This window comes from Sesamum indicum, linkage group LG2 (assembly GCF_026168435.1).
Source record: "Sesamum indicum cultivar Baizhima isolate 11 linkage group LG2, ASM2616843v1, whole genome shotgun sequence".
NCBI classification, from domain to species: Eukaryota; Viridiplantae; Streptophyta; class Magnoliopsida; order Lamiales; family Pedaliaceae; genus Sesamum; species Sesamum indicum.
Window position 1 is genome coordinate 4916598 of NC_142658.1, and position 23199 is coordinate 4939796.

The following is a 23199-nucleotide window of genomic DNA, read 5'->3' on the forward strand; positions in this document are numbered from 1 at the left end:
GCCCATAATTTATTTAATTTAAGGTAATAATGAAATTAGTCCCCGTGTGCACTTCATATTAAATTTCTGAAAAAAAGAGACTCCACGAAATGAAAAAGGCAAAAAAAATAATTCCCCACAGACCCCAACATTCTATGATTATTATAGTTTGGACCACCACATTATGCTCCACCTTGGTCCAACTCCTCATTGTCTACAAAAGCCTCTTTAACCATATATGTTTATTCACTCCTCTATGGATTCAAACCCTCAAGAAGCCATTACCATCCTTCATTTTTCATTTGTTTTTAATAGAATACGACTTATTGTATCATTTAATAAATTAATAATTTCATATCAAAAAATACATCAAGATGTAATAAGAAATTATCATAAAAATAAATATGCACGTATATTGATTAGAGGGGGGTTTTGTTGTGAAACTTTAGTCTTATCCCTCGAGCAAGAATTCATTGAAAAGTAACAATTATGTTTCAAATTGATACATTAATCTTACATAATTAGATAATATAGGGAAGGGAGCTATGGGTTGATGACTAAAATCAAGGTTTTTGGTTCATGGTAGAATTGTTGTAATTTGATGATGGTGTCCCATGGAGTGAAGGAGGAGCTGCTGAAATCAGCACCTTTTCCCATGAAAGCTTATTGTTAAAAAACTCAGAGACAATACTACTTACTGCCACTCATTCTCTTTATTTGTGTATTGAATATATTTCATTGTTGACAAAAGGAGTGGACAAAAAGTGTAGAGTTGCTGCTCTGGTGACTTCTTCAAACACCTTTACCTTTTGAACTGGGCCTTGTCCCCCTACTCATTGCCTAACCATTATTGAAATCCATTCCCCCCTCATGTTTGCATGATTGAATTTCAAGAATCATAAACAAATCTATTTTTTTTAAATAGAGAAAAACCCTTTATAAGTTTATATCAAAATTTTAAATGTAATATATTTTCTTTTACTGGGATCATTGTGGTGATTCTTGATGAGGTTTTAATTTTTTAATTTTTAAGTTGGGTTTTATTTTATTTGGTTATTAAATTTCATTGATATCGACCTTATCGATCTAATTTATTATTAATAAATCATCATGATCACTGGCTGTTGTGACATAATAGTTACTGCCAAATATATTAGTACATTTGTCAATTGGTCAGTTATGTGGGCAGACAGACAAGACCTGAGTGCAATCCTCCAAGATGGATCCGTGATATTATCCTTACTTTCCAACTTTTTAACAATTAAAAAAAAGTTAGTAATTTACCATGTAGCTACATAGTAGCATGCCATGTACAAAGTCAAATGTTGTTGTGTGTAACATAAGGGAAACAAAGTGTACAAAAACAAATCAATCCAGTGACACTACTTATTGTTTTACTGCTTTGACAAGTCTGACAACAAAGATTTGTCTCCCAGTATAAAATGGTTAACTCCAACTGCTGTGGGGTCTGATGTAGTGGGATCATTCCCTCAGCTTCCTTAATAATCAAACATTACTTCTTCTTTCTTTCTGGTTGGATAAGATAATAAAAAGCAGCAATACAAAATTTGCACAACAGCTTAGGATTATAATATTAGCACACTGTCTGCCAATTGTTTCATCTTTCCTCTAACAAACAAGTTGGCAGCATTTCTTAGATTGCTCAACATGTCTGCAGCCACAGGCTACCTAAAAAGCAGCTAAGTCTGGGGGAGTTAAAAGAGGTTGTGGGAGAAGTTGTTTTGGGGCATTCAATATTCATCATGTCAGGTTCTTGCAGGCACAAGTGCCTAATAATCTTGAGTTTTCTTGCTCTCATTTTCATCTCAGAGGGAGCAAGATTGCCAAAGGCTGTAAGGTGGGAGCAGATGCTGCCTAAGAAGCTCCCAACTCCCTCTTCAGCTCCATCAAGAGGAACCAATTCTGTAACTACGTCGACAAAAGCAATGGAAATGAATGAGAAGAAACTTCCTTCATCCGATGGGAACGTTTAGCAGTTTAGCCGAGTAGTTAGCTTAACTTCTCTAACTGTAGGCAGACGCAGCACGCGATGCAAAAGGAGGTGGAAAAAGAAGCCAAATTTTGTGAAGAAGTCGAGCCATTTGTTATGCACCTCTGTGCAGAGAAGTCAGATTGATTGTTGCTAACGGGATAATCTGATGAGAAAAGTCAGTGAAAAAGGCTTCTTTTTGCTGATCCCACATTTGGGATTTCAAGAATGCATAGATGTATGAAAATGCTGGCAACTGATTGACAGTAAAGATGTAACTAGTTTGTATGTAGAATAAATTGGAGATCTTGTGATAATCTTAGAGACTATTTCATATACAACATAATGTTAGAGCACTGACTTGTGTAAGTGTCCATTGATTTGTTTCCTCTGAGAATGAACAGAAAGTTTACATTCGGATATGTATCATAAATATTGAGTTTAAGGGATCATGATCAGATGCTTAATTTGAATTCATATCATGGAGTAGACCTCAACTGAGAACTTGAGACTCTGTAGAAATTACAGTGTCTGAAGCAAAATTCGACTTGAAGCCCGAGTATGTATGCTTTGAAGGCTAAAGCTTTAAGTTGTTTCCTCTCCAAGAGTGATGGAACTCAAATGGAAAAATTATCAAAACTTGGGCTCTGGATTCACAAAAAACAAAGACAACTAGAAGCTCCTGTTTCGTCTCACAACTCTACGCGTAGTTGTCTGCTGGCTTGAGTTTGGACTGATTGTTGTTGAAAATGAAGTCATGCTTATAACGTTGTCCAGGGTGACAGCCGCTTCTCGCATACTTGGCCTGTCCACGGATGAATGGGATAAGCACCTCTTTGCTAGCTCAGCAACTTCTGTTAGTTGCTCAATCCTACCCTCACTTACCAAACGAGCATCCAGTATCCTGACCAAGTTATCTCTAGGTGAAGAGACAAAATATGTAGCCAGATGTTCTTCTCCTTGTGGCCTCTCAAAACTCACTGCCTTTTCACCCGTCAATAGCTCTGCCAGGACGACCCCAAAACTGTAAACATCACTCTTTACCGTCAAGTGACCGCATAAGCAGAACTCAGGGTCCAAATAGCCAATTGTGCCCACGACTGAATGTGAAGCAGCATCCTGCGGTGAAGTCATTAATCCAATATTGGGGTCCAAATGTATTTTCACAGTATAATCATGGGTTAGTAAAATGCTAGAGCTGTTGACATTTCCATGTATAATCTGTGCTGGTGCTGTTTCAGAATGCAAGTATAAAACTGCTCTGGCTGTTTCGGCAGCTATCCTCAGACGAATATCCCATGAAAGAAAACGTGCACGAGCATCGTTGTGGACACAATCATGAAGGGTATCAGAAGTGATGAATTCATAAACCAATAGGGGGACTTGTGTCTCTAAACAACACCCTATCATCCTTACCACATTCCTGTGTTGAATTCGGGAAAGAATGGCTACATTATGGACAAAAACCTCTACACAGTCTCCATCAACTGCATGACACTTCTTTATGAGCACTTTTAAGTTTGATCTATCAGCTAATATTCCTTCGTAAGTTATTCCAGAATTACACTGTCCCCGATGAATTCTGTTCTCATCATAATTGTTTGTGGCTTCTTTCAGGTCTTCTGCTGTGAAAATTGTGAAAAGTGTTGTCTGACGGGACAACATATATTTTAGGAGAAGACCACCATTTCTGCGGAACAGATCTTGCCTTAGTTTCACGACTTTCTTTTGCTTACGCCTCCAAAATATCCAAGAACTGCCGACAGCAGGAACCGTGAAACCTGTTTGGACATTGCAAAATTTCAGGTAAATCCTACTTTTCTTTGATGTGTCATTCATACCCCTACACATTTAAAGAAGTCCCAATAAAGATCTAAAACAGAAGAAATGCTAGCAGACAAGTAACCGCTAGCTAATTATTCTAATTCCGCATCTCTTTTCTTTGATTCTCGCAATGAAAACATAGATGAAATCACGTGTAGGAAAAAAATCCACAAGTGTAATCTATCTTGAGTCCATAATCAAGAACTTACCAGAAACAACGTAGAACAAGGTAGAGCCATTGATTTTACTTTTGCGATGACAACCGGAGCCATCTTTCTTTCCATCACCTTCAAACCCCTTTGGACAAGAACATGAATAACTGCCCTCCAAATTTGTGCATGTTCCCTCGCAGGGCTTCAGAGTATCACACTCATCAATATCTGAGAGTCAAAGAAATGTTATTCTCAACAGGAAATCTTAACCATTTACAAAAGTAAGACATGTAATATCGTACCTTCACATCCATCAACAAGGTAAGGATTGCCCAGAAATCCCGTGAAACAATTGCAACGATAGCCAAGACCAGTGCTGGAATCAACGCATTCACTGTGGTTGGCTCGGCAAGCAAAGCTGGAAACATTCTTTCTGGCTTCTTGGCAAGTTATATTTCCTAAAGTCCAATCAAGAACAACAGGGACAGTCTTTCTGTTCTGTAAATTCTTTAAGTCTGAGGATGAAAACTCAAAGGCCTTAGCTTCAACTACGAATGCATAACCACAAGGATTAAAGCTTTTCACCCTTGTGTGGTTTCTAAAACTCCGAATATCCACCAAGAAGTCTTTTACTCCGTTAGGAATCGAAGTCTGGCAGCAGCCAATGCCAAAGCAAGTCCCGTTAACCACACTTTCAATGCTGTCACACCAAGAAACACACCCAGCACTCATCTGCTTCCATTCATCAGATCCTTCTACCAGTGCATACGTGTCACATCCAATGGCTATGAACTTGTTTCGGGTGCTAGAAATCAAGAACTTGGACAGGGTGAGCTCTGAGACGGTGCCACTAATCTGCGCACCGGACTTGTCATAACAATCGCTAGCAATAAAAGATGCTACTTTCAGTGATCCATCAAGGGATATGTCTAGAACTTCAATGCTGCTTGAGTTTAAGAAGAGCTTGGGAGGATTATAGCTATGGTTGCAATTGATAAGGAAAGAATTATCATGACTACAATGATGACTCGTGCCGAATGGATAAGGGATGGTCAGATTTCCACAGCTGGTAGGGCATCCTGGTTCTGGGGGTGGTGCTGAATTGATTTCAGTTGCCAATAACATCATGGTCGCAAGTATTAGTTGATACATCATGCTCTTTTCTGTTTGGATTTGTGAATGGTTATCTCCTGGGGAAGAAATAAAGGCTTGTCTAAACAACACATTCAAGTTGATTCGCGGGTTGAAACATGGGAGCAAGACGGTTGTCTTCCGATCCAGAGTAGGTGTTTTTGTTTAGACATTCATCATAAAAACAAAGATTAAGAAAGACCAAGAAAGTATCTTGATTGAGACATCGGAAAGTAGTGAGAGTTGAGGAATTGCATTCTTTATGTTATTATTACAGTGAAGAGGAGGATCACGATAGGTTCACCTTGTCAGCACGCGGCACTGGCTGTTAAGAAATTACACATAGCTACCAAACCACCCAAGACATTAACATAAAACAAGATAACTTCTCATCCAATTTTCTTATTAAAAACTCAGAACTCCATGCTAAAATCTTATTATGTATTTTAATATAATATATCATTCAATGTACTAAACAGGTTTAAAGTTTAAAAAATGCACCAGGCAGGATATGAAATCCAAACTTGTCAATTCTGCCTTCAATTCAAAACGCGTCCCCATTTATGTTATTTTTTCTTTTTATGCTATATTATGTCATCATTTGACAAATCGATCTGTAGTTTCCATGAAACAACCCTTGCGGAAACTCTCTGGAAATGTAATTGTAATACTGCAATTCGTCCGAAAATTCTTTTTTTTTTTTATGCCAACTCGCGTATTGACTATTCACACTAAATTAAACAACGTTATCATCAAAGGATAGGACATATTTACGAAAACTTAAATGTTGTCCACTTCATTATTTTCAGAAAATTTCTTCTTGTAAGGGTTAACAATGTCTGAAACAAGAGATGAAGTCTCTGTTCGTATAGACAACATACTTCTTGAGTTGCCTTCCTCGCGCTGCAAGCCCTCAATCTTCAGAGTCAATAATGATATACGCTACACAAATGAGAAGCTTTATGTTCCTAAAGTAATTTCAATAGGCCCATTTCACCACGGCAAAGACCATCTCCGGGATATGGAGCAGCACAAGTTCAGGTACCTAAAGCTTCTACTCAAACGACGAAATGAGTCCAGTGTGGACAAATATGTCATGGCGATGAGATCATTGGAACAAAAAGCACGCAAGTGTTATGCTGGCCCTGTTGAATTTAGCCCTGAGGACTTTGTACAAATGTTGCTTCTTGATGGTTGCTTCATCGTTGAGTTGATCAGGAAATACGGAATGGATGAGTGGAGAGAGAGCGACGATATTGTTTTCCAGTATGAACAAGTTCTCAGCCAGCTGCGGCATGATTTGATGTTAGTTGAAAATCAGGTTCCTTTCTTTGTTGTTGATCAATTGTTTAGCATGACGAGAACGGGAAATCCAGATGATCATATCCTTTTCCTGATGCAGCTTTTCATTGGTGACATTTCTCCATGGCCAGAGGCTTCAGAAATGACAGGAAACATATCAGTGAAAAACGTTGACCACCTTCTTGGCCTGGTGTACACGATTTGGTGCTCTTCATTTGCTAAGATTACGGCGAATAGACCTATTGAAATATTGGAGGAGGAACACAAAATGGTGGCCATAAATTCCGCAACTGAGCTACAAGAGGCAGGAATCAAGTTGGAACAGGACACCGAAAGTAATTGTCTAGACATTAAGTTCATTAAAGGGGTGATAAGAATTCCTGGTCTCAATGTTTCTGATGAAACCGAGTCGATATTCAGAAATATTATGGCGTATGAGCATTTCTTGATTGATAAAAATCAGTCCAAATATGTGACAGACTATGCGTTTTTCTTGCACTGTCTCATTAACTCCTCAAATGATGTGGAAATACTACGGCGTCATGGGATTCTCACTAATTTGCTAGGCGATGATGAGATGGTATATCATATGTTCAACCGTTTAGGCACAAATATCCTCATGTCCCCTCATTTCTGCTATGCGGATGTCTACAAAAAGGTTAACGAGTACTATGGTCGTCGGTGGAACAAATGGATGGCGAATTTGAGGCGTAACTATTTCAATACTCCTTGGGCGTATATATCTTTCTTTGCTGCTCTCATTTTGCTTTCCTTCACCTTCATACAGACTGTTTTTACAGTTCTTTCCTATGTAAACCCCAAGACCAAGTGAACAATCTTCAAGAATTTAGGCTACTAAAAATTATTTCCTTGTTCAATTACAGAGGCTTGTACATTCTTTCTTCACTTTTGTTCATCACTCAGCTTATCCAGATATATTATACTTATCTTTTCTTCTCATCCTTTTCATTTTATTCTAAGACAAGACACTTGATTCGGGTGGAAATCCACGACCTCCCTAGTCACATGGAATGATCTTCTAGGCTGTTTGAAATTGCTATCTATCCCGGACAAATGTAAGGATTCTAAGAAAAGAGAAGCAGTTCGTTAGGCTTGCTGGGGTGGCCCACCGCTAAGACCCTCCGATGCTTAAATCAATATTTGGTATCAAGATCGTCAATAAGTAGGTCACTAGAGCATAAGCGAGCTCAAGCGATCTAAAATAGAGTATTGAGTGTAATTAATGTCTTACCATAAATGCACAGACTATAAAGTATTTATAGTGTATGAGGGGGTCCAGTTGTTCAATAGTTGTCCCACATGTGTATCAGGTTATTGGTAGGTCGCGGGTCCCGACCCGAGTAGCGACTCAAACCCATCAAAAAGACGTGGATCCTCTGGGTAAACTTGCAATTTTGAACTCCTTCAATGACAAAATAGTCTTTTTCAGACAAAATTAAGGTTATACCCATCATTACTCCTCCATTTTTTCTTAGTGTGTCTAGTACGCTAAGAGCAATTAAACAGCCATTCGATCTGAGTTGTACTTAGCATCCAACCCTCAATTTTGGTGCGCTTTTCCATGGTCTAATAACTATAAATATGGGGGCATTTGACCTCATCGCTGCTACTCATTTGCGATAATCTTCTTCTAGGTGCAATCTACTACCTCTAAGTGCGATCTGCTTGTTTCCCGGTGCCTTCATTTTCAGGTATTTCCTCGCAATCTCCCCTTTCCTTTTAGTTATGTCTTCGAGTTCTAGTTCAAGTTCGAAGTCCAGTTCCAACTCCACTTTTGCAATTCGTCCGCGACCTCCCGCCAGCCTTTAGCTCATAAGAGTCAGGTCGGCCCCTCTTCTAGGACAGATATAGATGATAATGTAGGAATCTTAGCTCCCAATCTTACCCTTGAGCAATATGAAACAATGATGGCCGATGAACCCTGGCTTGGTACTGTAAGTACTCTACACATGACCATTGTAACGATTAGGAAAACATATCACATTCCTCAGAATTTTGAAATTATTCTTCCTTCCTCTTTTGACCGGATGCAACTACCTCCTTTAGGTTGTTGTCCCATTTCTTTAGTTCATCTTGATGCAAGCCTGCCATTTCCTCTTCCGCGACCTATTGCTCATATATTATCTAAGCTAGAGATATCGCCCTATGCAATTAACTTCGAACTCTATTTGCCATATACTTGTGTTTATCATAGTCATGAATCATCTGGGACTTGAACCTGATTCTGATAACTTTTGGTCTCTTTATAAATTCACGACCTCGAAAAAGTCTGGGGACCAAGTTTTTTTCTATCTCACTGTAAAATCTCACTGCACGTTCATAGCTAATTTAAAATCAAATGTAGGTTCCTGAAAGGACAAATTCTTTTTCATTCGTCCCCCCAGCTAATCAAGTTTTGCAATCCTAATTCTTCTTTTTGGGGTAAAAAGAACAACAACCTTTTATTCAATGACAATCTTAAAATATTGATTGCAAATTTTAAGGCAATTAATGTTGTTGTAAAGTTATAGAAATCTAAAATCACTAATTTATTGTTTGTCTGTGTATCTAGTGTATTTATGATCCTAAAGCAACTTGAATCGGTCCATTTCATCATGGCAAAGCCCGTCTCCAGAATATGGAGCAGCACTTAGGTTCAGTTTATCTTCACTTTTCGTCATGGTTGAGCTTATATTTTCTTCATAATAAATAGTTTTCTTGCCTTCTCATCCCTTCCGTTTTATGTTAAGACAAGATAGTGCTGATCTTTTGTTGAAGGAAGGCAGAATTCTCTGCAATTGTAGCAGGTTTTATTTAGAGAAACAAACACTCATTCTCCAATCCAAACTCAAAAACAACAAAAGAATAATTCTCAACACAGACAATCTGATGTTTGCTTCCTCGGTCTATGCTACAAATCTGAAACCTGTTCACGAGTGTAGAACTCTACAAAAAACATCAAACACCACAAACCAAGCAACACAGCAAAAGACAAAAAGTATATAAACACAAGTGACAATTTCACACCAGAAAAAATGCTTCAATTCTACAGAAATATGAAACAGTCCAAAGCAATGAGCGGATTGTTGATGTCCTCCATGACAGTATCCATTTCCCCAACATCAGCAGTGGCAACGCCTTCATCGATCTTTTTACTGACCTGTTGAGAAAATGTACCTTTTTTCCTGACCGGTAAATTACGACTAATCATCATATCACGGCTCGGACTTGCGGTAATTGGAGCCCGAAAACTCTCCCTTTTCACACCAGATGTTGCTGAACTAATTGCATTGGCCTTGTGCGTAACCGGGCTTCTGCCAGAACTTTCATATGTCCCGTTTGTCGAACTACTTCTACTGTTCTCCCCACTGAATCTTCGGCTTGGAGAAGGTGACCTTAGGCCTCTGTTAGGTAGTGAACTCGCGGGATTCTGATCTTTCCTGAAGCTCTTCTGCCTAACGAGAGTTGGCGAACTTGCACGAGCCCGTTTCTTGGGCGTTGGGACGCTGATCATCGGCCTTTCTTGAACCGATTGCTTGGCCTTTTGTACAATAGGAGAAGCATTAAGCAACGGTGAAGGATCAAGATTCCAGCGGGGATGAACTTTGCTAGCATTGACAATAGGTTTGTCGACAGTTTTTTCCTTGATCACAGAATTAAGGCCAATTATTTGTGGATTCTCCTTCACACAAGCCCTCAAGAAGTCGTTGGAAAAAGACCGGTCTTTTGCGCTCACCACGGAAGAAGAACAAGACGACAACGACAACGATGACGACACGGATGAAGCCATCGTGCCGGCACATTTTCTATGAGAGGAACAAGAAAACGCCGAAATCGAAGACGATGAAGAAGAAGACGGTGCTGGAGACAGAGGCTTCTCCGAGGGCATTACTACAGTTGCCAAATTCGATGAAATCATGGGATCTTGCGAGATAACAAGCTTGTCATGAACATGGCTTTCATCTTCTTCCTTGAACTTCTTCTTTGGTCTACATTTGCTAATGCAAGAGCCCATTTGATCTGATCTTGGAATTCTTGGAGATGGAAATGAAATGAAAATTGAGGCTTGACAAAGTCTCTAATGTTGTATAGTATTAGAATGTAATAACATTTGGCAATCGAAGGGGAAAAGGTGTTGGGTTGGTCGCTTTTACTTTTAATGTGCGCTTTTCAGATTTTTGAAATGTGTTGCCGGGTTATTAACCCGTTGGGGAGCAACGGTTATATGGTCCAAATTGCCAAAGAATGATGATTTTTCACTTTTTCCAGTCCATTGTACGATGGAATGTTGAGCTTTTCCTTTCTTTCTTTCTTTCTTTTTCTTACGTGGACAGCAATTTTTACTGAGGGCACACCACTCTTGGAATTCTGCAGTTTATTCTCATTCTTGTTTCTTATGCTATTTCAAATTACCATAAAGATTTAGTCGTGTTTAAATTTAATTTATCTTATTTTATTAATTGTTCGCCTTAACTAGTTAGTCGGATTATATAAAAAATGGGATTAATACAATTTACTCTCTGTGTTAATGGAAAAGTTCAAAAAAATTTCTGAATGGGACAAATTGCATCATTTTTTAATGTTACAGGAGGTAAATTGTACTTTATTTTTTCACAGGGATTTTTTTGCACTTTTGTTATTAACATATGGAGGTAAATTGTATTTAACCCATATTAAAATTTAAATAATTATAAATAGAAATCCTTTTATAGTCATATTTTTAAAACAAATTTCAGGTTAATTTCACTTAAAACATCACATGAAAATATGAAATTATATGTTTACCCAAAAAAACGTTTAAAATTGCACTTGTAGTTCTTCGGGAATTATAACTGTGTTCATTTCGTGAGAGTTGAGCGGAAAATGATGATCTTAACAAAAAGTAAAAAAAAAAGAATTACGTGTGATGAGGGGAACTCAGAAAAAGACCGATATACCCTCCGGAGGAGGGGTAGAAATAGCCTAAGGCAAAAAGAGGGGTTTGACCAAGTATTAACTTTGTCTAAGTTATTAGATAGTTATGGGCAGGGTTAATGCCTTAAAGAACGGACCGTGAGGGCATTATGAGTAGTCGTGGGAGCAGGCATGAAGATCATGGGGGAGATACGTCAGCTTGTGGATGTGATCAGTATAAAGGGAATCTAAAAAAGAGGTACAGGGGTTGGTATTTTTGATTTTTTACAGAGTGGAGAGGAAAGATATCTTCATGGTTATTATTGACACTGACTTGAGCGTCGGAGTATCTTCGCGGGACTTTCCCCGGCTAGGTAACGTTTGTTTTTCATTGTCAGATTATCGGTGATCAGGAGCGGAAGGTGGATAACGACCTGGAGTGTGATCCGCGATCTCAAGCCTGATCATTTTGGCGCCGTCTGTGGGAAACGTAAGTAGGTAACGGAGAGACGTTCTAAGAAGTATATACCGGAAATGGAGACTCCAGGGGAGGATCGAGAACCAAATGTACACTTGACACGGCGGGAAATGGAGACTCCCGGGGAGGACCGGGAATTAGCGGTACATTTGACACGACGAGAACTGCAACAGATGATGGAAGAAGCTGGAAGAAATGCCCTTGTAACGAAAGGAGAACAGCTACTCCACTTGAGAGGGAGGTAGCAGGGAAAAGGTTGTTCCAGCAAGGAGACGAAGGGCGAGATCTTGAGGGAACGAGTAAAAAGGAGGCAAATAAGAAAGGTCATCCCCCTTCGGAGGTTGGGTCTAAGGGGACCAGCTATATCTCGAGCTGAGGTAGACAATGTTAGTAAACAGATAGCTTTATTGGAAAAGCAAATTGACGAGCTCAAGAAGCGGGGAAAATAGTGGCACACAATCGCAACTCCCCTTTCTGTAACAAGATACTTATCGAAACAGTTAATCCGAGTTTTAGGATGCCAGATCTTCCAAGATACGATGGAACCCGGGATCCGCAAGAGCATCTAGTCGCCTTTGATATGGTAATGAATCTATATGGGCAGTCAAGTTCCATAATTGCTAAATTGTTTGTTACCACGTTGACAGGGAAGGCTCAAGAGTGGTTCACGAATTTGCCCCCGGGCAGCATAGAGTCGAACGAGCAATTGGTACAAAAATTCACATTCCACTTTGCGAGTAAGAGAAAGCAAAAAAGATCGGCCACACATTTATTCACCATTCGGCAGGGGGAGAATGAAAGTTTGAAAAGCTTCATGGGGCGTTTCAATAACGAAACACTAGAGGTGCAGGACCTCAGGATAGATATGATGACTAGTATCCTTATCCACGGGCTGAAAAAAGGAGTTTTCGCATCTGCTTTAGCTAGGGACCCGCCAATGGATACAGAGCAGTTGATGGCATTGGCGCAAAAATACATTGATGAAGAGGAGATGAATGCAATGAAGGATGAGGAATGGAGGGTTACATCAGAGCAGGCAAGAGATGGAGGATTTGGTAGAGATCGAGATGTGCGACCTAAAAGGGAGAAAGAAAAGGAACCACCTTACCAGTCGAAATACAGTAAGTACACCCCTTTAAATATGACTAGGGCCAAAGCTCTCATGTTGGTGGAAAAAGATAATGTATTGATATGGCCGAAGCATACAAGGATCACTCCAGCTAAAAGGTATTCGAACAAATACTATCGGTTCCACAGAGAGAAAGGACACGATACAGAAGAGTGCTACCAGTTGAAAGATGAAATAGAGCGGTTGGTTCGACAAGGGTATTTCAGGAGACAGAGTCTTCATAATTTTGAAGAGAAAAGACGTGATCGAAGAGATAGGTCGAGAAGCAGGGATCACAGGCCAAATTGGGCAACTGAACGAGAGAACCAGAAAGTAGGAGAAAATGCGCCTGTGAAAGGCATCATCCATACTATAGCAAGGGGATCAGAGGGATGGTCGAGAAGAGCTAGGAGGAGATTCGAAAGAGAGAGTAGATTGGAGCGACGCAAGCAAGGGGTAAATATGACGGGCAACCCCGAGATCGTGTTCGGAGATCGAGATGCAGGTGCAGGGATCGTGACAGATAATGATCCGATGGTGATAAGGATAGATATAGCGAATTTCACGGTCCATAAGATTTTGATAGACAATGGGAGTTCAGCAGATATAATTTTCAAAAAAGTGTTGAATAAGATGGGGCTTGATAACATAAGGATGGAACCAGCAAGCGAGGTCGCTTCGCTGGGGACGGTGGATCTACCTGCATCCCTGGGAGAAGAGCCAAAGCGTAGAACGTTGATGGTAAAATTTTTAGTTGTTGATATGCCTTTTGCTTATAACGTTATCCTGGGGAGACCCGTGCTTAATTCTTTCAGGGCGGTAGTGTCAACATACCACCTCAAGATGAAGTTCCCTACTCAGTGTGGGATAGGGGAGGTCGTGTGCGACCAGATACAAGCTAAAAGGTGTTATAACTTGTCCCTGGGAAAGGGTGAGAAGAAGGAAAAGAGGAAACTTCATGGAGCAAAGAAAGAAGAGTGGCAAACATTGAAGGCTGGGAGGTTAGAGCCCGTTGGACACAAAGAGGTGGAGTTGATACAAGGAGATCCGTCGAAGACCACCAAGATAGGGTCCAGTCTAGGGCAGTTTGAGGGTGTCATGATCGCCTTCCTAAGAAGTAATGTTGATATGTTCGCATGGGACCCGTCAGATTTTCGAGGTATAAACCCGGAGGTGATAGTACACAGGTTGAATGTTGACCCTTCAATGCGACCTGTCCAACAGAAGAAACGAACCTTTGGGGGTGAGAAAAATACTATCATTGAGGGAGAGGTAAATAAGTTGCTTAGAGCAGGTTATGTGTCCGAGGTCCAATACACGGATTGGTTAGCTAATGTGGTGTTGGTACCGAAATCGGGTGGTAAATGGAGAATGTGCACAGATTTCACAGATCTCAATAAGGCGTGCCCAAAAGATCCTTATCCATTGCCTAGGATTGACGTCCTAGTGGATTCAACGGCAGGATATGAAATATTCTCTATGATGGATGCGTGTCAAGGATATCATCAAATTTATATGGCAACGGAAGATCGAATAAAGACCTCTTTTGTGACTGACCGGGGTATTTTTTGTTATAATGTTATGCCTTTTGAATTGAAAAATGCAGGGGCAACATACCAGAGGTTGGTGAACAAGATGTTTTCTCAGCAAATCGGGAAGACCATGGAGATGTATGTGGATGACATGCTCGTTAAGAGCCATAAGCCAGACGAACACTTGGAGCATTTGAAGATAACTTTTGCGATCATGAAAGAACATGGGATGAAACTCAATCCCAATAAATGTACATTCGGTGTCGCTGGAGGAAAGTTTCTAGGCTACATGGTCAGCGAGAGGGGAATAGAAGCAAACCCTGAGAAGATAGAGCCATATTGAACCTGAAGTCACCCACGTCCATTAAAGAGGTCCAAAAATTGACAGGTAGGATCGCCTCTCTTAATCGCTTTATTTCTAGATCTGCAGATTGCAATTTACATTTCTTTAAAATATTGAGAAAAGTGAAAGGATTTGACTGGACCGATGAATGCGAGCGAGCCTTCCAGGAATTAAAAAGTTACTTGAGGTCGCCGCCTCTTTTGGCAAATCCCAGAGAAGGGGATATATTGTACCTCTATTTAGCTATTTCAAATTAATGCGGTTAGCTCGGTACCGATAAAAGAAGAGAGTAAGATTCAGAACCCTGTATATTATGTGAGTAAAATGTTACAAGATGCGGAGACCAGATATGCGAAGATCGAAAAATTGGCACTAGCCGTGGTCGTGACTGCCAGGAAGCTGAGACCATATTTTCAGTCGCATCAGATAGTGGTAAGGACGAATCATCCCCTCAGGATTATCCTCACGCGGCCAGAGGCTTCAGGTAGAATGATAAAGTGGGCAGTCGAACTGGGGGAGTTCGACATTACTTATCAGAGTCGAACAACAGAGAAAACCCAGATTTTAGCTGATTTTGTGATAGAAATATCCGGCGCTCCAGAGGATCCAGGAACATGGATGTTGCACGTGGATGGATCCTCTAATGCTAGCAATGGAGGAGTAGGGATACTGATCGAGGGACCCGGAGGTGTTGAGATTGAGGTCGCTGTGCGATTATCTTTCTCTACAACAAATAATGAAGCCGAGTATGAAGCCCTAGTCCTGGGTCTGGAACTAGCATTTGAAGTTGGAGCGCAGGTCCTTGAAGTCTACACAGATTCACAGCTGGTCGCTATGTAGATTGAAGGGGCGTATGAAATCAGGGAAAAGTCTATGACGGAGTATTTGAGGAAATCAAAGGAATGGATGCAGAAATTCTCCAAATGCACTATCCAGCAAATTCCGAGAAGTGAAAATGAAAGAGCCGATGCCCTATCAAAGCTAGGGGCTACACTGGCATGGATAAAGGACAGAAAAATCACAGTGATGATAAAGGAACGATCAGCGATCTCAGAAGGGACGGAAACTAACATGGTAACTTCAAAATGCCCATGGATAGAAGATATTACAGCGTACCTCAGAGAGGGGGTCTTACCTGCTGGCCTTGGGCATGCTCGACGCATAAAGTTTAAAGCTCCGAGATTCGCGTTAGTAGGGATGCAGTTATATAAAAGGACAGTAGAAGGACCTCTTCTCAAATGTTTAGACGATCCACAGGCTAGGTACGTGTTGCGAGAAATTCATGAGGGAAGTTGTGGGAACCATTCTGGAGCCAGATTGTTGGCTCAAAAGATAGCCCGGCAGGGGTATATTTGGCCAACGTTGATGAAGGATTGCAAGGAATTCGTACGAAGGTGTGAGAAATGCCAGAAATTTGCTTCACAGATTCATACGCATGCAGTGCCAATGACCCCTGTTTCAGTTACGTGCCCATTCGACCAATGGGGTATAGATATACTGGGACCATTTCCTCTTGCTCGAGCTCAAAAGAAGTTTGTTATAGTAGCAGTGGAGTACTTTTCTAAATGGGTGGAGGCAGAAGCTGTCTCAAAAATCACCGAAAGGGAATCTATAAATTTCATATGGAAAAACATTGTGTGCAGGTTCGGAATACCCAGGGTATTGATATCTAATAATGGGACACAGTTCCAAGGTAGACAGATAACTGCATGGCTCCAGGAATTGAAAATACAGCAGAATTTTACGGCAGTAGGACATCCCCAATCGAATGGTCAAACAGAGGTAACGAACAGAACTATACTACAGCATTTGAAGGCCAGGTTGAGTTCGAAGAAAGAGTGGAGCGACGAGCTCCCGGGAGTACTATGGGCTTACAGAACGACTCCTAGAACTTCAACAGGTGAAACTCCCTTTTCTTTAGTTTATGGTTCTGAAGTTGTAATTCCTGCAGAAATAGGAGAAGAATCGCAGAGGATTATGAGTTTCGACCTCACGAGGAACAGAGGACAGCGAACATTCGACCTGGATATAGTAGAGGAAAAAAGAGATGCAGCGCGGGTGAAGATGCTGCACCACAAAAGTCTAATGCTGAGAGGTCATAACAAAAAATTAAAACCCAGATCGTTGCAGGTGGGGGACTTGGTATTAAGAAAGGTGGAGGTTTCAAAGCATGTTGGGAAGCTCGATCCCAATTGGGAAGGACCATTCAAAGTCATCGAGATCGTGGGGAAAGGGACGTATAAGTTACAAGATGCTCAAGGCAAGGAGTTACCACGACCTTGGAACATACAGAATCTTAAAAGATTCTATGTTTAGAATGCCCTTAGATTAGTGCCTGAGAAAGGCTAACTAATTGAAAGATATCTGTGGTCGAATAGAATTATCTGGGGAAAAAGTTAATCTGTGAAAGATTACGGATGTCTAGTCTGAAAAAGACTGATGTAAATTGTAACTTGTAAAAGGTTAAGCTGTAGCCTGAAAAAGGCAAATAAAGTTCTTTTTTTAATCTGTGAAAGATTATTTAAACACTAGGAATAGCTCTATTATGATTTACACGAGCAAATTATATTAAAAAAGTGAGATTGCATCTGCGAAAGATCAGTTATCACAATCGCAAACAGTAAGTTCGGAAGAAAAATTGAACAAAATAACGAAAATCCTGAAGATTGAGTTACATATTCTCAATTTCGTCTAAAGAACAGAAAACTCATCATTGTCAGCAGCTGGGGTATCATCTTCATCAGGCAGAGGCTGGAGGTTAGCATCAAGGCAAGGGTTGAGGCGAGAAATGTTAAAGTTACGGGCAAAGCTATTGAGGAGGGAAGTTTGGGATTTGCAACGATCAAAGCCCTGCATCAGATAATCAGCGGCCTTAATTTCAACAGCAGAATCGAAGGTTGGGGTTTTCAGAAAATCCCGAACACCTTGAAGGCGAATCTCTCGGGTTTGCTGCGCGAACTCCTCTGATTTTAAAAAGGCCTCGCGATCTTTCCCGCAGCATGACCCACCTCAAAACCTCTTTTTTCTCCATCAGCAGCTGCTCTAGAAGCTTCGGAGACCACTTGTGTTTCGAGTTATTTGATTCGGGCCTCCAGTATCGACCTCGACCTTGACCACTCTTCTTCCTTAGCAGAAAAAGCGGTAAGTTGGGTTCTCAAATCGCGGTTCGTGCGATCAGCTGCTAGTTGATTTTGGCGGAAGCCAGCACACTTCAAACTAAGACCTCGAACAAAGTTGGTCGCCTGAGCAGAAATAGTTGAAGATCAGAAAAATCTAAGTAAGAGAAAACGAGTAAAAGACGAAATACCTGGATGAGAGAATGAGCACAATGTTCTTCCATCCGAGTGAAGGAAGTTTGCAGGAGAGCGGCTTGATCGCGAGGAAGACAGCTGGCATCATATAGCTCCCAAGAGTCTTGACCGGAACGGGTTCGGAACACAGAACTTTGAGGAGAAATCTGCCAATCCGGAATCCATTTATCTCCCTCCATATGGGCTACGGGGTGGTCTGGACCTCGGAGGTCTAGTCGGGCAGTCCTCCAACATTCCGTAATACCTCGTAGTACGTCCATACTTCTCATGGTTTCTGACCCGGCCCCGTCAGAGGGTAATCCTCCCTCACCAGATTGGGAGTTAGTTCCCACTAGATTAGGTTGGAGAGGCGATTTACCACGAGACTTCCTCTTCCGCGAAGATTCAGCAAAATCCCCATCATTAAAAGGGCGATCTTGTAACCTCTAGCTATTGGATCGAACGGTAGGTTGACTTGGGGGAAGGAGGCCCCGTGATTGAGTTTCCTCGCTACCTACCTCAATGGGAACAGGGCCTGGAGGCACATCAGCATCGGGCGTCGAGGAGGCGGCTGGAGCAGGTTGAGAAGGGGATGCGAGTTGTACAGCCGCTCGAGCTTGAGCTTGAGCTTGAAATTGGGCCCGAAGGCGTTTGTTAATGCGGGCTTGGCTCACCATGGAAACTGCAGAAAGGAAAAATGTCCCGTTAAACGCTATAAGAGAAAAGAAAAAGAGGGAATAGGAAATTGTATCACCTAAAGTACCCTCCACCTGGAGGGGAGCAGGAGTTAGATGGGCGAGCCAGAGGATCTCTTCGACTAAAATCTTCTTTGGATTATACCGGTAGGTGGTAATGCTGCTTATTTGATCCCCATCTAAGCCCTCACCTTCGATAAGGGGTGTAGGCTTATCTACCTTCCAATCAAGGGAGAAGGGTCATTCGCGACCAGGAGGGGGTTTGACAAAAATGAATTTGGCTTTCCAAGGACCAATATTGGAAGTGAGGGGGTCGAGAAACCTACATTCTTTCTGTGAAGTTAAGTAGAAAAAACCATTATCTCCAGACCGTACTGAGGTCGTGAAGGAATACAGCAACCAAAAGTTTTCAAAGCTGGGTTCAAACCTATGTACACGCATGATAATGACAAAGAGGATAATGTGCCGAATAGAGTTAGGAGATAATTGCATAGGGCATAAATTCAAACGACGAAAGATCAGTGCTATGCAAGGGGGTAAGGGAAAGCGTAATCCTGCCTCAAAGTGTTGCAGGGAGAAGGAACAAAAATCGGGGGGAGGCTAGTGCATACGGTCGGAGGATTGAGGAATTACTATCTCATAGTTAGAGGGGATGAAGAATTTATCCTTTATTTTTTGAATTTGTAACCTTACAGTGCTGACTATTCCTGTCCAGGGAGTAAGCTGCAAGGGTAGGTGAGAACCCTCGGGAGCAAGAACCTCATCTAAAACAGACCTATTTGTTTGATTACGAGCGCGGGGTCTACGCCTAGGAGGTACTAAATCCCTAAGAAGCATATTGGAAGGAGCGAACGAAGAAATATCAGCGGAGTTAGAACCTATATTAGAAGTGTTAGGGGAAGACATGGTACCTGAAAGTAAACATGACGATCGGGAGTTGAAGAAGATCAGCTAGATGAAGGAAATCACCCGGAGATAGAACGCTTCAAGGCAGCAGCTTTCGAATGAAGTGTAGAACCATGGGGATAATTTGAAATGGATTCGTATATATATATTTGGGAAGGTGGTTTCAAATTTGACCTTGCCCAATCCCCAGACAACATCTGTCCTCCAAAAGAGCGTGAATCGAGGTACGGCTCGATGAAAGACACGTGGATGGTCGTAAAGACACCGAGATCATCAGCTCAACAGTCGGATAGGGCTGTTCGACTTCTTGAAGTGATGTCACTCAAGAAGTGGGGGAGTAATGATGAGGGGAACTCAGAAAAAGACCGATATACCCTCCGGAGGAGGGGTAGAAATAGCCTAAGGCAAAAAGAGGGGTTTGACCAAGTATTAACTTTGTCTAAGTTATTAGATAGTTATGGGCAGGGTTAATGCCTTAAAGAACGGACCGTGAGGGCATTATGAGCAGTCGTGGGAGCAGGCATGAAGATCATGGGGGAGACACGTCAGCTCGTGGATGTGATCAGTATAAAGGGAATCTAAAAGAGAGGTACAGGGGTTGGTATTTTTGATTTTTTACAGAGTGGAGAGGAAAGATATCTTCATGATTATTATTGACACTGACTTGAGCGTCGGAGTATCTTCGCCGGGACTTTCCCCGGCTAGGTAACGTTTGTTTTTCATTGTCAGATTATCGGTGATCAAGAGCGGAAGGTGGATAACGACCTGGAGTGTGATCCGCGATCTCAAGCCTGATCAACGTGTTATTCAACATCTGTATAAATTATTGATAATATGACTAAATTTGTTGTTCTTCATCGGCTACCTTTTATCTAATGATAATAATACGAGAGTCGGGAGTAATATTTTATTATAATTACACTCTTTTGAGTTTATGTATATTATATTTACCCAGTTACTATAGGTAAAATCATTAACCCATAAATATGTGAGTTATGGGCAGCATGACTAGAGCACGGAAGGGAAAGAAAGTGTCAAAACTCTACAGCTGTGGGTGTTGGACTTAGTTTAAGTTTCTTGATTAATAAAAAATATTTCTTAAATGCTCCAATTAGACGTATATGGGCACCAATCCATCAGTGTTGATCAAACGCTTCTCCTTCTCTAATTAAGTGTGATTAAATTAATATATTTCTAATAAAAATATTTATAAATAAACACATTTAAATTTTAATTACTGTTTTAAAAATTGAAAACTGAAAATAAAAACACAGACCATCAGTATTGACGATGAGCTCCATTAAATTATATCAAATCATAGCAGTAACAGAGCAAAGACTATTTAGAAAAAAATTAATAAAGAATGAGGCACATGTACCATAAGATTAAAATAATATATATATATATATACAAAGATGACTCGTTAATTTGAAGCATATAGTACAATTATTTACAGAACACTATGTCCAGATTTCTGACATACAAATTATTGAACCTTAAATGGACTTGGGAGCAGCAGTTGCAGTCCAATCACCAATGATTCTTCTCATCACATTCCCTCTCTTTGGTGGCAGCGTCGCCTTCATCCTGGCGGCCGCCGCCGCAACATTATGGCGGCGCCCCTGCCCTCCACCGCTGGAATTCGCGGCGGCGGGGGTTTCTCTGGTGGCCCCTCCTCTTGTATTATAGCCAGTTGCACTCATGTTTTCGGATACAAGTGTAATTGCCGTATAGAAATTGAATTTGAAGATAACACCTTTCCGCATATATATATATATAGAAAAATTTATGGAACCTTGGGAGTGAATTACAGACAAAGAAGTACGAGTTTAAGTACGCGGAATCATAGAAAAGGAAACGTGATATTGACGTAGGAATTAACGACTTACAAATCAGCTTAATGGAGAAGTAAATCCAGCTAATATTGTTATATTTTGACTTCTGTGTATTTTTGTTTTTTTATTTTTATATATGTGAGATGTTATTTACTATAATACTATATAAGTCTCACAATTTTATCTTGAAAAAATACATATTCTTATAAGGTGGAGAATCGTGATTTATAAGTTGTTCAAATTATTTATTTACAAACAACGTACTATGCTCGTCTACATTTTTATGATCAATTTTAAATAATTATATGAGAATCCATGATTAATTAATTATTATATTAGTAGAATCTTCTAGAAAAATTATCTACATGTGCATTAGTCATGCAAAGTTCCAGACGCAACTTCTTTAAGAAATAGGCTTAAACATTAAACCGGGAATTTACGCTTTGTATTTATAATAATAAATAATAAATAAAAATTATGTTATTTTGAAAAATATACGAAATACCCATTAGCATGGGTTTGGGTTATAAACAAGCTATCATTTTATTTATTTATTCATTCAATTATAAAGAAAAACATCCATGTTTTTAGTTAAAAATTATTGAATTCTGCATAGTTAAAATTACTGAATTTTCGTTTATATAAATCAGCGGTCTATATCTCGTATGATATATAAACGTGAACGCTGATGTATTATCAGTCAATATCATCTACTTGCCAATGATCTATATTTATTTTTATATATGAAAAATAAATATAAAATACAAAAAAATTAGAAATGCATACGTATTGTATTAAAATTTTACCTATATATATATCATCGCAATACAATTTGTTTTTAATTCTTCACTGTTTATTTGTACATTAGTTGCAAAACTTATGAAGAATTGTATATAAATAAATATATGTTTATATATTGAGAAAATACAAATAAAGTAATAAAGTATATTTTGGAAGAGGCGGCTATTCCAACCCCCACCCAAAATTATAAAAAGGAAAATAGATTCTGCATTATCAATTATTCTATGACGTCATTAACGTGACGTCAGCACTCGTTGGTGACCAGTAGCAAAACCAACACGGCTTTGTCGGCCATCATCCAAATATAAAAAATAATTTTGAAATTTTACATAATTATAAATATTTTTTTATTATTTAAAAATTTATAAATACTCAAATATAAAAATAATTGTCTAGCTTCTAAATGGGGATACGGACATTATAACTTTACTCTTATTAATTTTTTTTAAAAATATAAAAAAAAACTTGAGGATGTGTAAAATAAATTTAGATAACCTTAATAAATATGTAAAATTATAATTCATGATCCAAAATGATATGTTGATCAGTTGAACACAAAAAATCAGATCAAAATCTAATGAATGTTAGTTGAATAGGTTCGTTGTTAATCGAATGTTAAAATTATAGGGTATTTATAATTTTAAAAATAATAAAAAAATATTTATAATTATATTAAACTTCAACGACATAATTGTAATTCATCCAAATATAATTAAAACAAGGTAGGAATATTTAGGTAATATAACTCGAATCCAAAATTTAGGCCCACACGATTAAATTTTGGTAAAGAGTAAATGTAACTTAAATATACTTTAGAAGTACAAAATGTATTTAAGATAATTTAAATTCTTAGCCAATTTGATAATTGGAGTATTTCAGTCTGATGGACGTCGACCTAACACTCTAACTTTGTGCTTTTCAAATTATTTTTAAATAGATC

General features: G+C 39.7%; 5 protein-coding genes across 5 annotated transcripts; 3 read left to right on the forward strand and 2 right to left on the reverse strand.

Annotated features, from left to right (window-relative positions):
- Positions 1–2317: 2317 nt before the first annotated feature.
- On the reverse strand, positions 2318–5290 carry LOC105155449 (wall-associated receptor kinase 2). The gene is made up of 3 exons (XM_011071324.3): positions 4248–5290; positions 4003–4173; positions 2318–3750 (listed from the first exon to the last, which is right to left on the reverse strand). Exons 1-3 carry the CDS (start codon positions 5098–5100, stop codon positions 2642–2644), a joined length of 2133 nt encoding a protein of 710 aa, XP_011069626.2. The 5' UTR covers positions 5101–5290; the 3' UTR covers positions 2318–2641.
- A 561-nt stretch (positions 5291–5851) lies between these two features.
- LOC105155450 (UPF0481 protein At3g47200) lies at positions 5852–7336 on the forward strand. Its single transcript, XM_020699233.2, has 2 exons — positions 5852–6397; positions 6479–7336. The coding sequence occupies exons 1-2, from the start codon at positions 5912–5914 to the stop codon at positions 7208–7210; spliced, it is 1218 nt and encodes a 405-aa protein (XP_020554892.1). The 5' UTR covers positions 5852–5911; the 3' UTR covers positions 7211–7336.
- A 1830-nt stretch (positions 7337–9166) lies between these two features.
- On the reverse strand, positions 9167–10629 carry LOC105155451 (uncharacterized). Its single transcript, XM_011071326.3, has one exon. It carries the CDS (start codon positions 10391–10393, stop codon positions 9425–9427), a length of 969 nt encoding a protein of 322 aa, XP_011069628.1. The 5' UTR covers positions 10394–10629; the 3' UTR covers positions 9167–9424.
- Positions 10630–11805: 1176 nt separating this feature from the next.
- Positions 11806–14732, forward strand: LOC148789134 (uncharacterized). Its single transcript, XM_088877526.1, has 2 exons — positions 11806–11990; positions 12266–14732. Exons 1-2 carry the CDS (start codon positions 11806–11808, stop codon positions 14730–14732), a joined length of 2652 nt encoding a protein of 883 aa, XP_088733652.1.
- A 324-nt stretch (positions 14733–15056) lies between these two features.
- Positions 15057–15572, forward strand: LOC148789135 (uncharacterized). The gene has a single exon (XM_088877527.1). The coding sequence runs from the start codon at positions 15057–15059 to the stop codon at positions 15570–15572; it is 516 nt and encodes a 171-aa protein (XP_088733653.1).
- Positions 15573–23199: the final 7627 nt, after the last annotated feature.

What these genes read in the sequence shown, in the direction of transcription:
- LOC148789134 (XM_088877526.1), top strand. Translation starts at nt 11,806, where the DNA reads ATGGAGACTCCAGGGGAGGATCGAGAACCAAATGTACACTTGACACGG. An exon ending in CTACTCCACTTGAGAGGGAG is followed by an intron (nt 11,991 to 12,265) that starts GTAGCAGGGAAA and finishes TCCGAGTTTTAG; the next exon opens with GATGCCAGATCTTCCAAGAT.
- LOC148789135 (XM_088877527.1), top strand. Translation starts at nt 15,057, where the DNA reads ATGTTACAAGATGCGGAGACCAGATATGCGAAGATCGAAAAATTGGCA.
- LOC105155450 (XM_020699233.2), top strand. Translation starts at nt 5,912, where the DNA reads ATGTCTGAAACAAGAGATGAAGTCTCTGTTCGTATAGACAACATACTT. An exon ending in TGATGTTAGTTGAAAATCAG is followed by an intron (nt 6,398 to 6,478) that starts GTTCCTTTCTTT and finishes TTCCTGATGCAG; the next exon opens with CTTTTCATTGGTGACATTTC.
- LOC105155449 (XM_011071324.3), bottom strand. Translation starts at nt 5,100, where the DNA reads ATGATGTATCAACTAATACTTGCGACCATGATGTTATTGGCAACTGAA. An exon ending in CCTTGTTGATGGATGTGAAG is followed by an intron (nt 4,174 to 4,247) that starts GTACGATATTAC and finishes TTTGACTCTCAG; the next exon opens with ATATTGATGAGTGTGATACT. An exon ending in CTTGTTCTACGTTGTTTCTG is followed by an intron (nt 3,751 to 4,002) that starts GTAAGTTCTTGA and finishes ATGTCCAAACAG; the next exon opens with GTTTCACGGTTCCTGCTGTC.
- LOC105155451 (XM_011071326.3), bottom strand. Translation starts at nt 10,393, where the DNA reads ATGGGCTCTTGCATTAGCAAATGTAGACCAAAGAAGAAGTTCAAGGAA.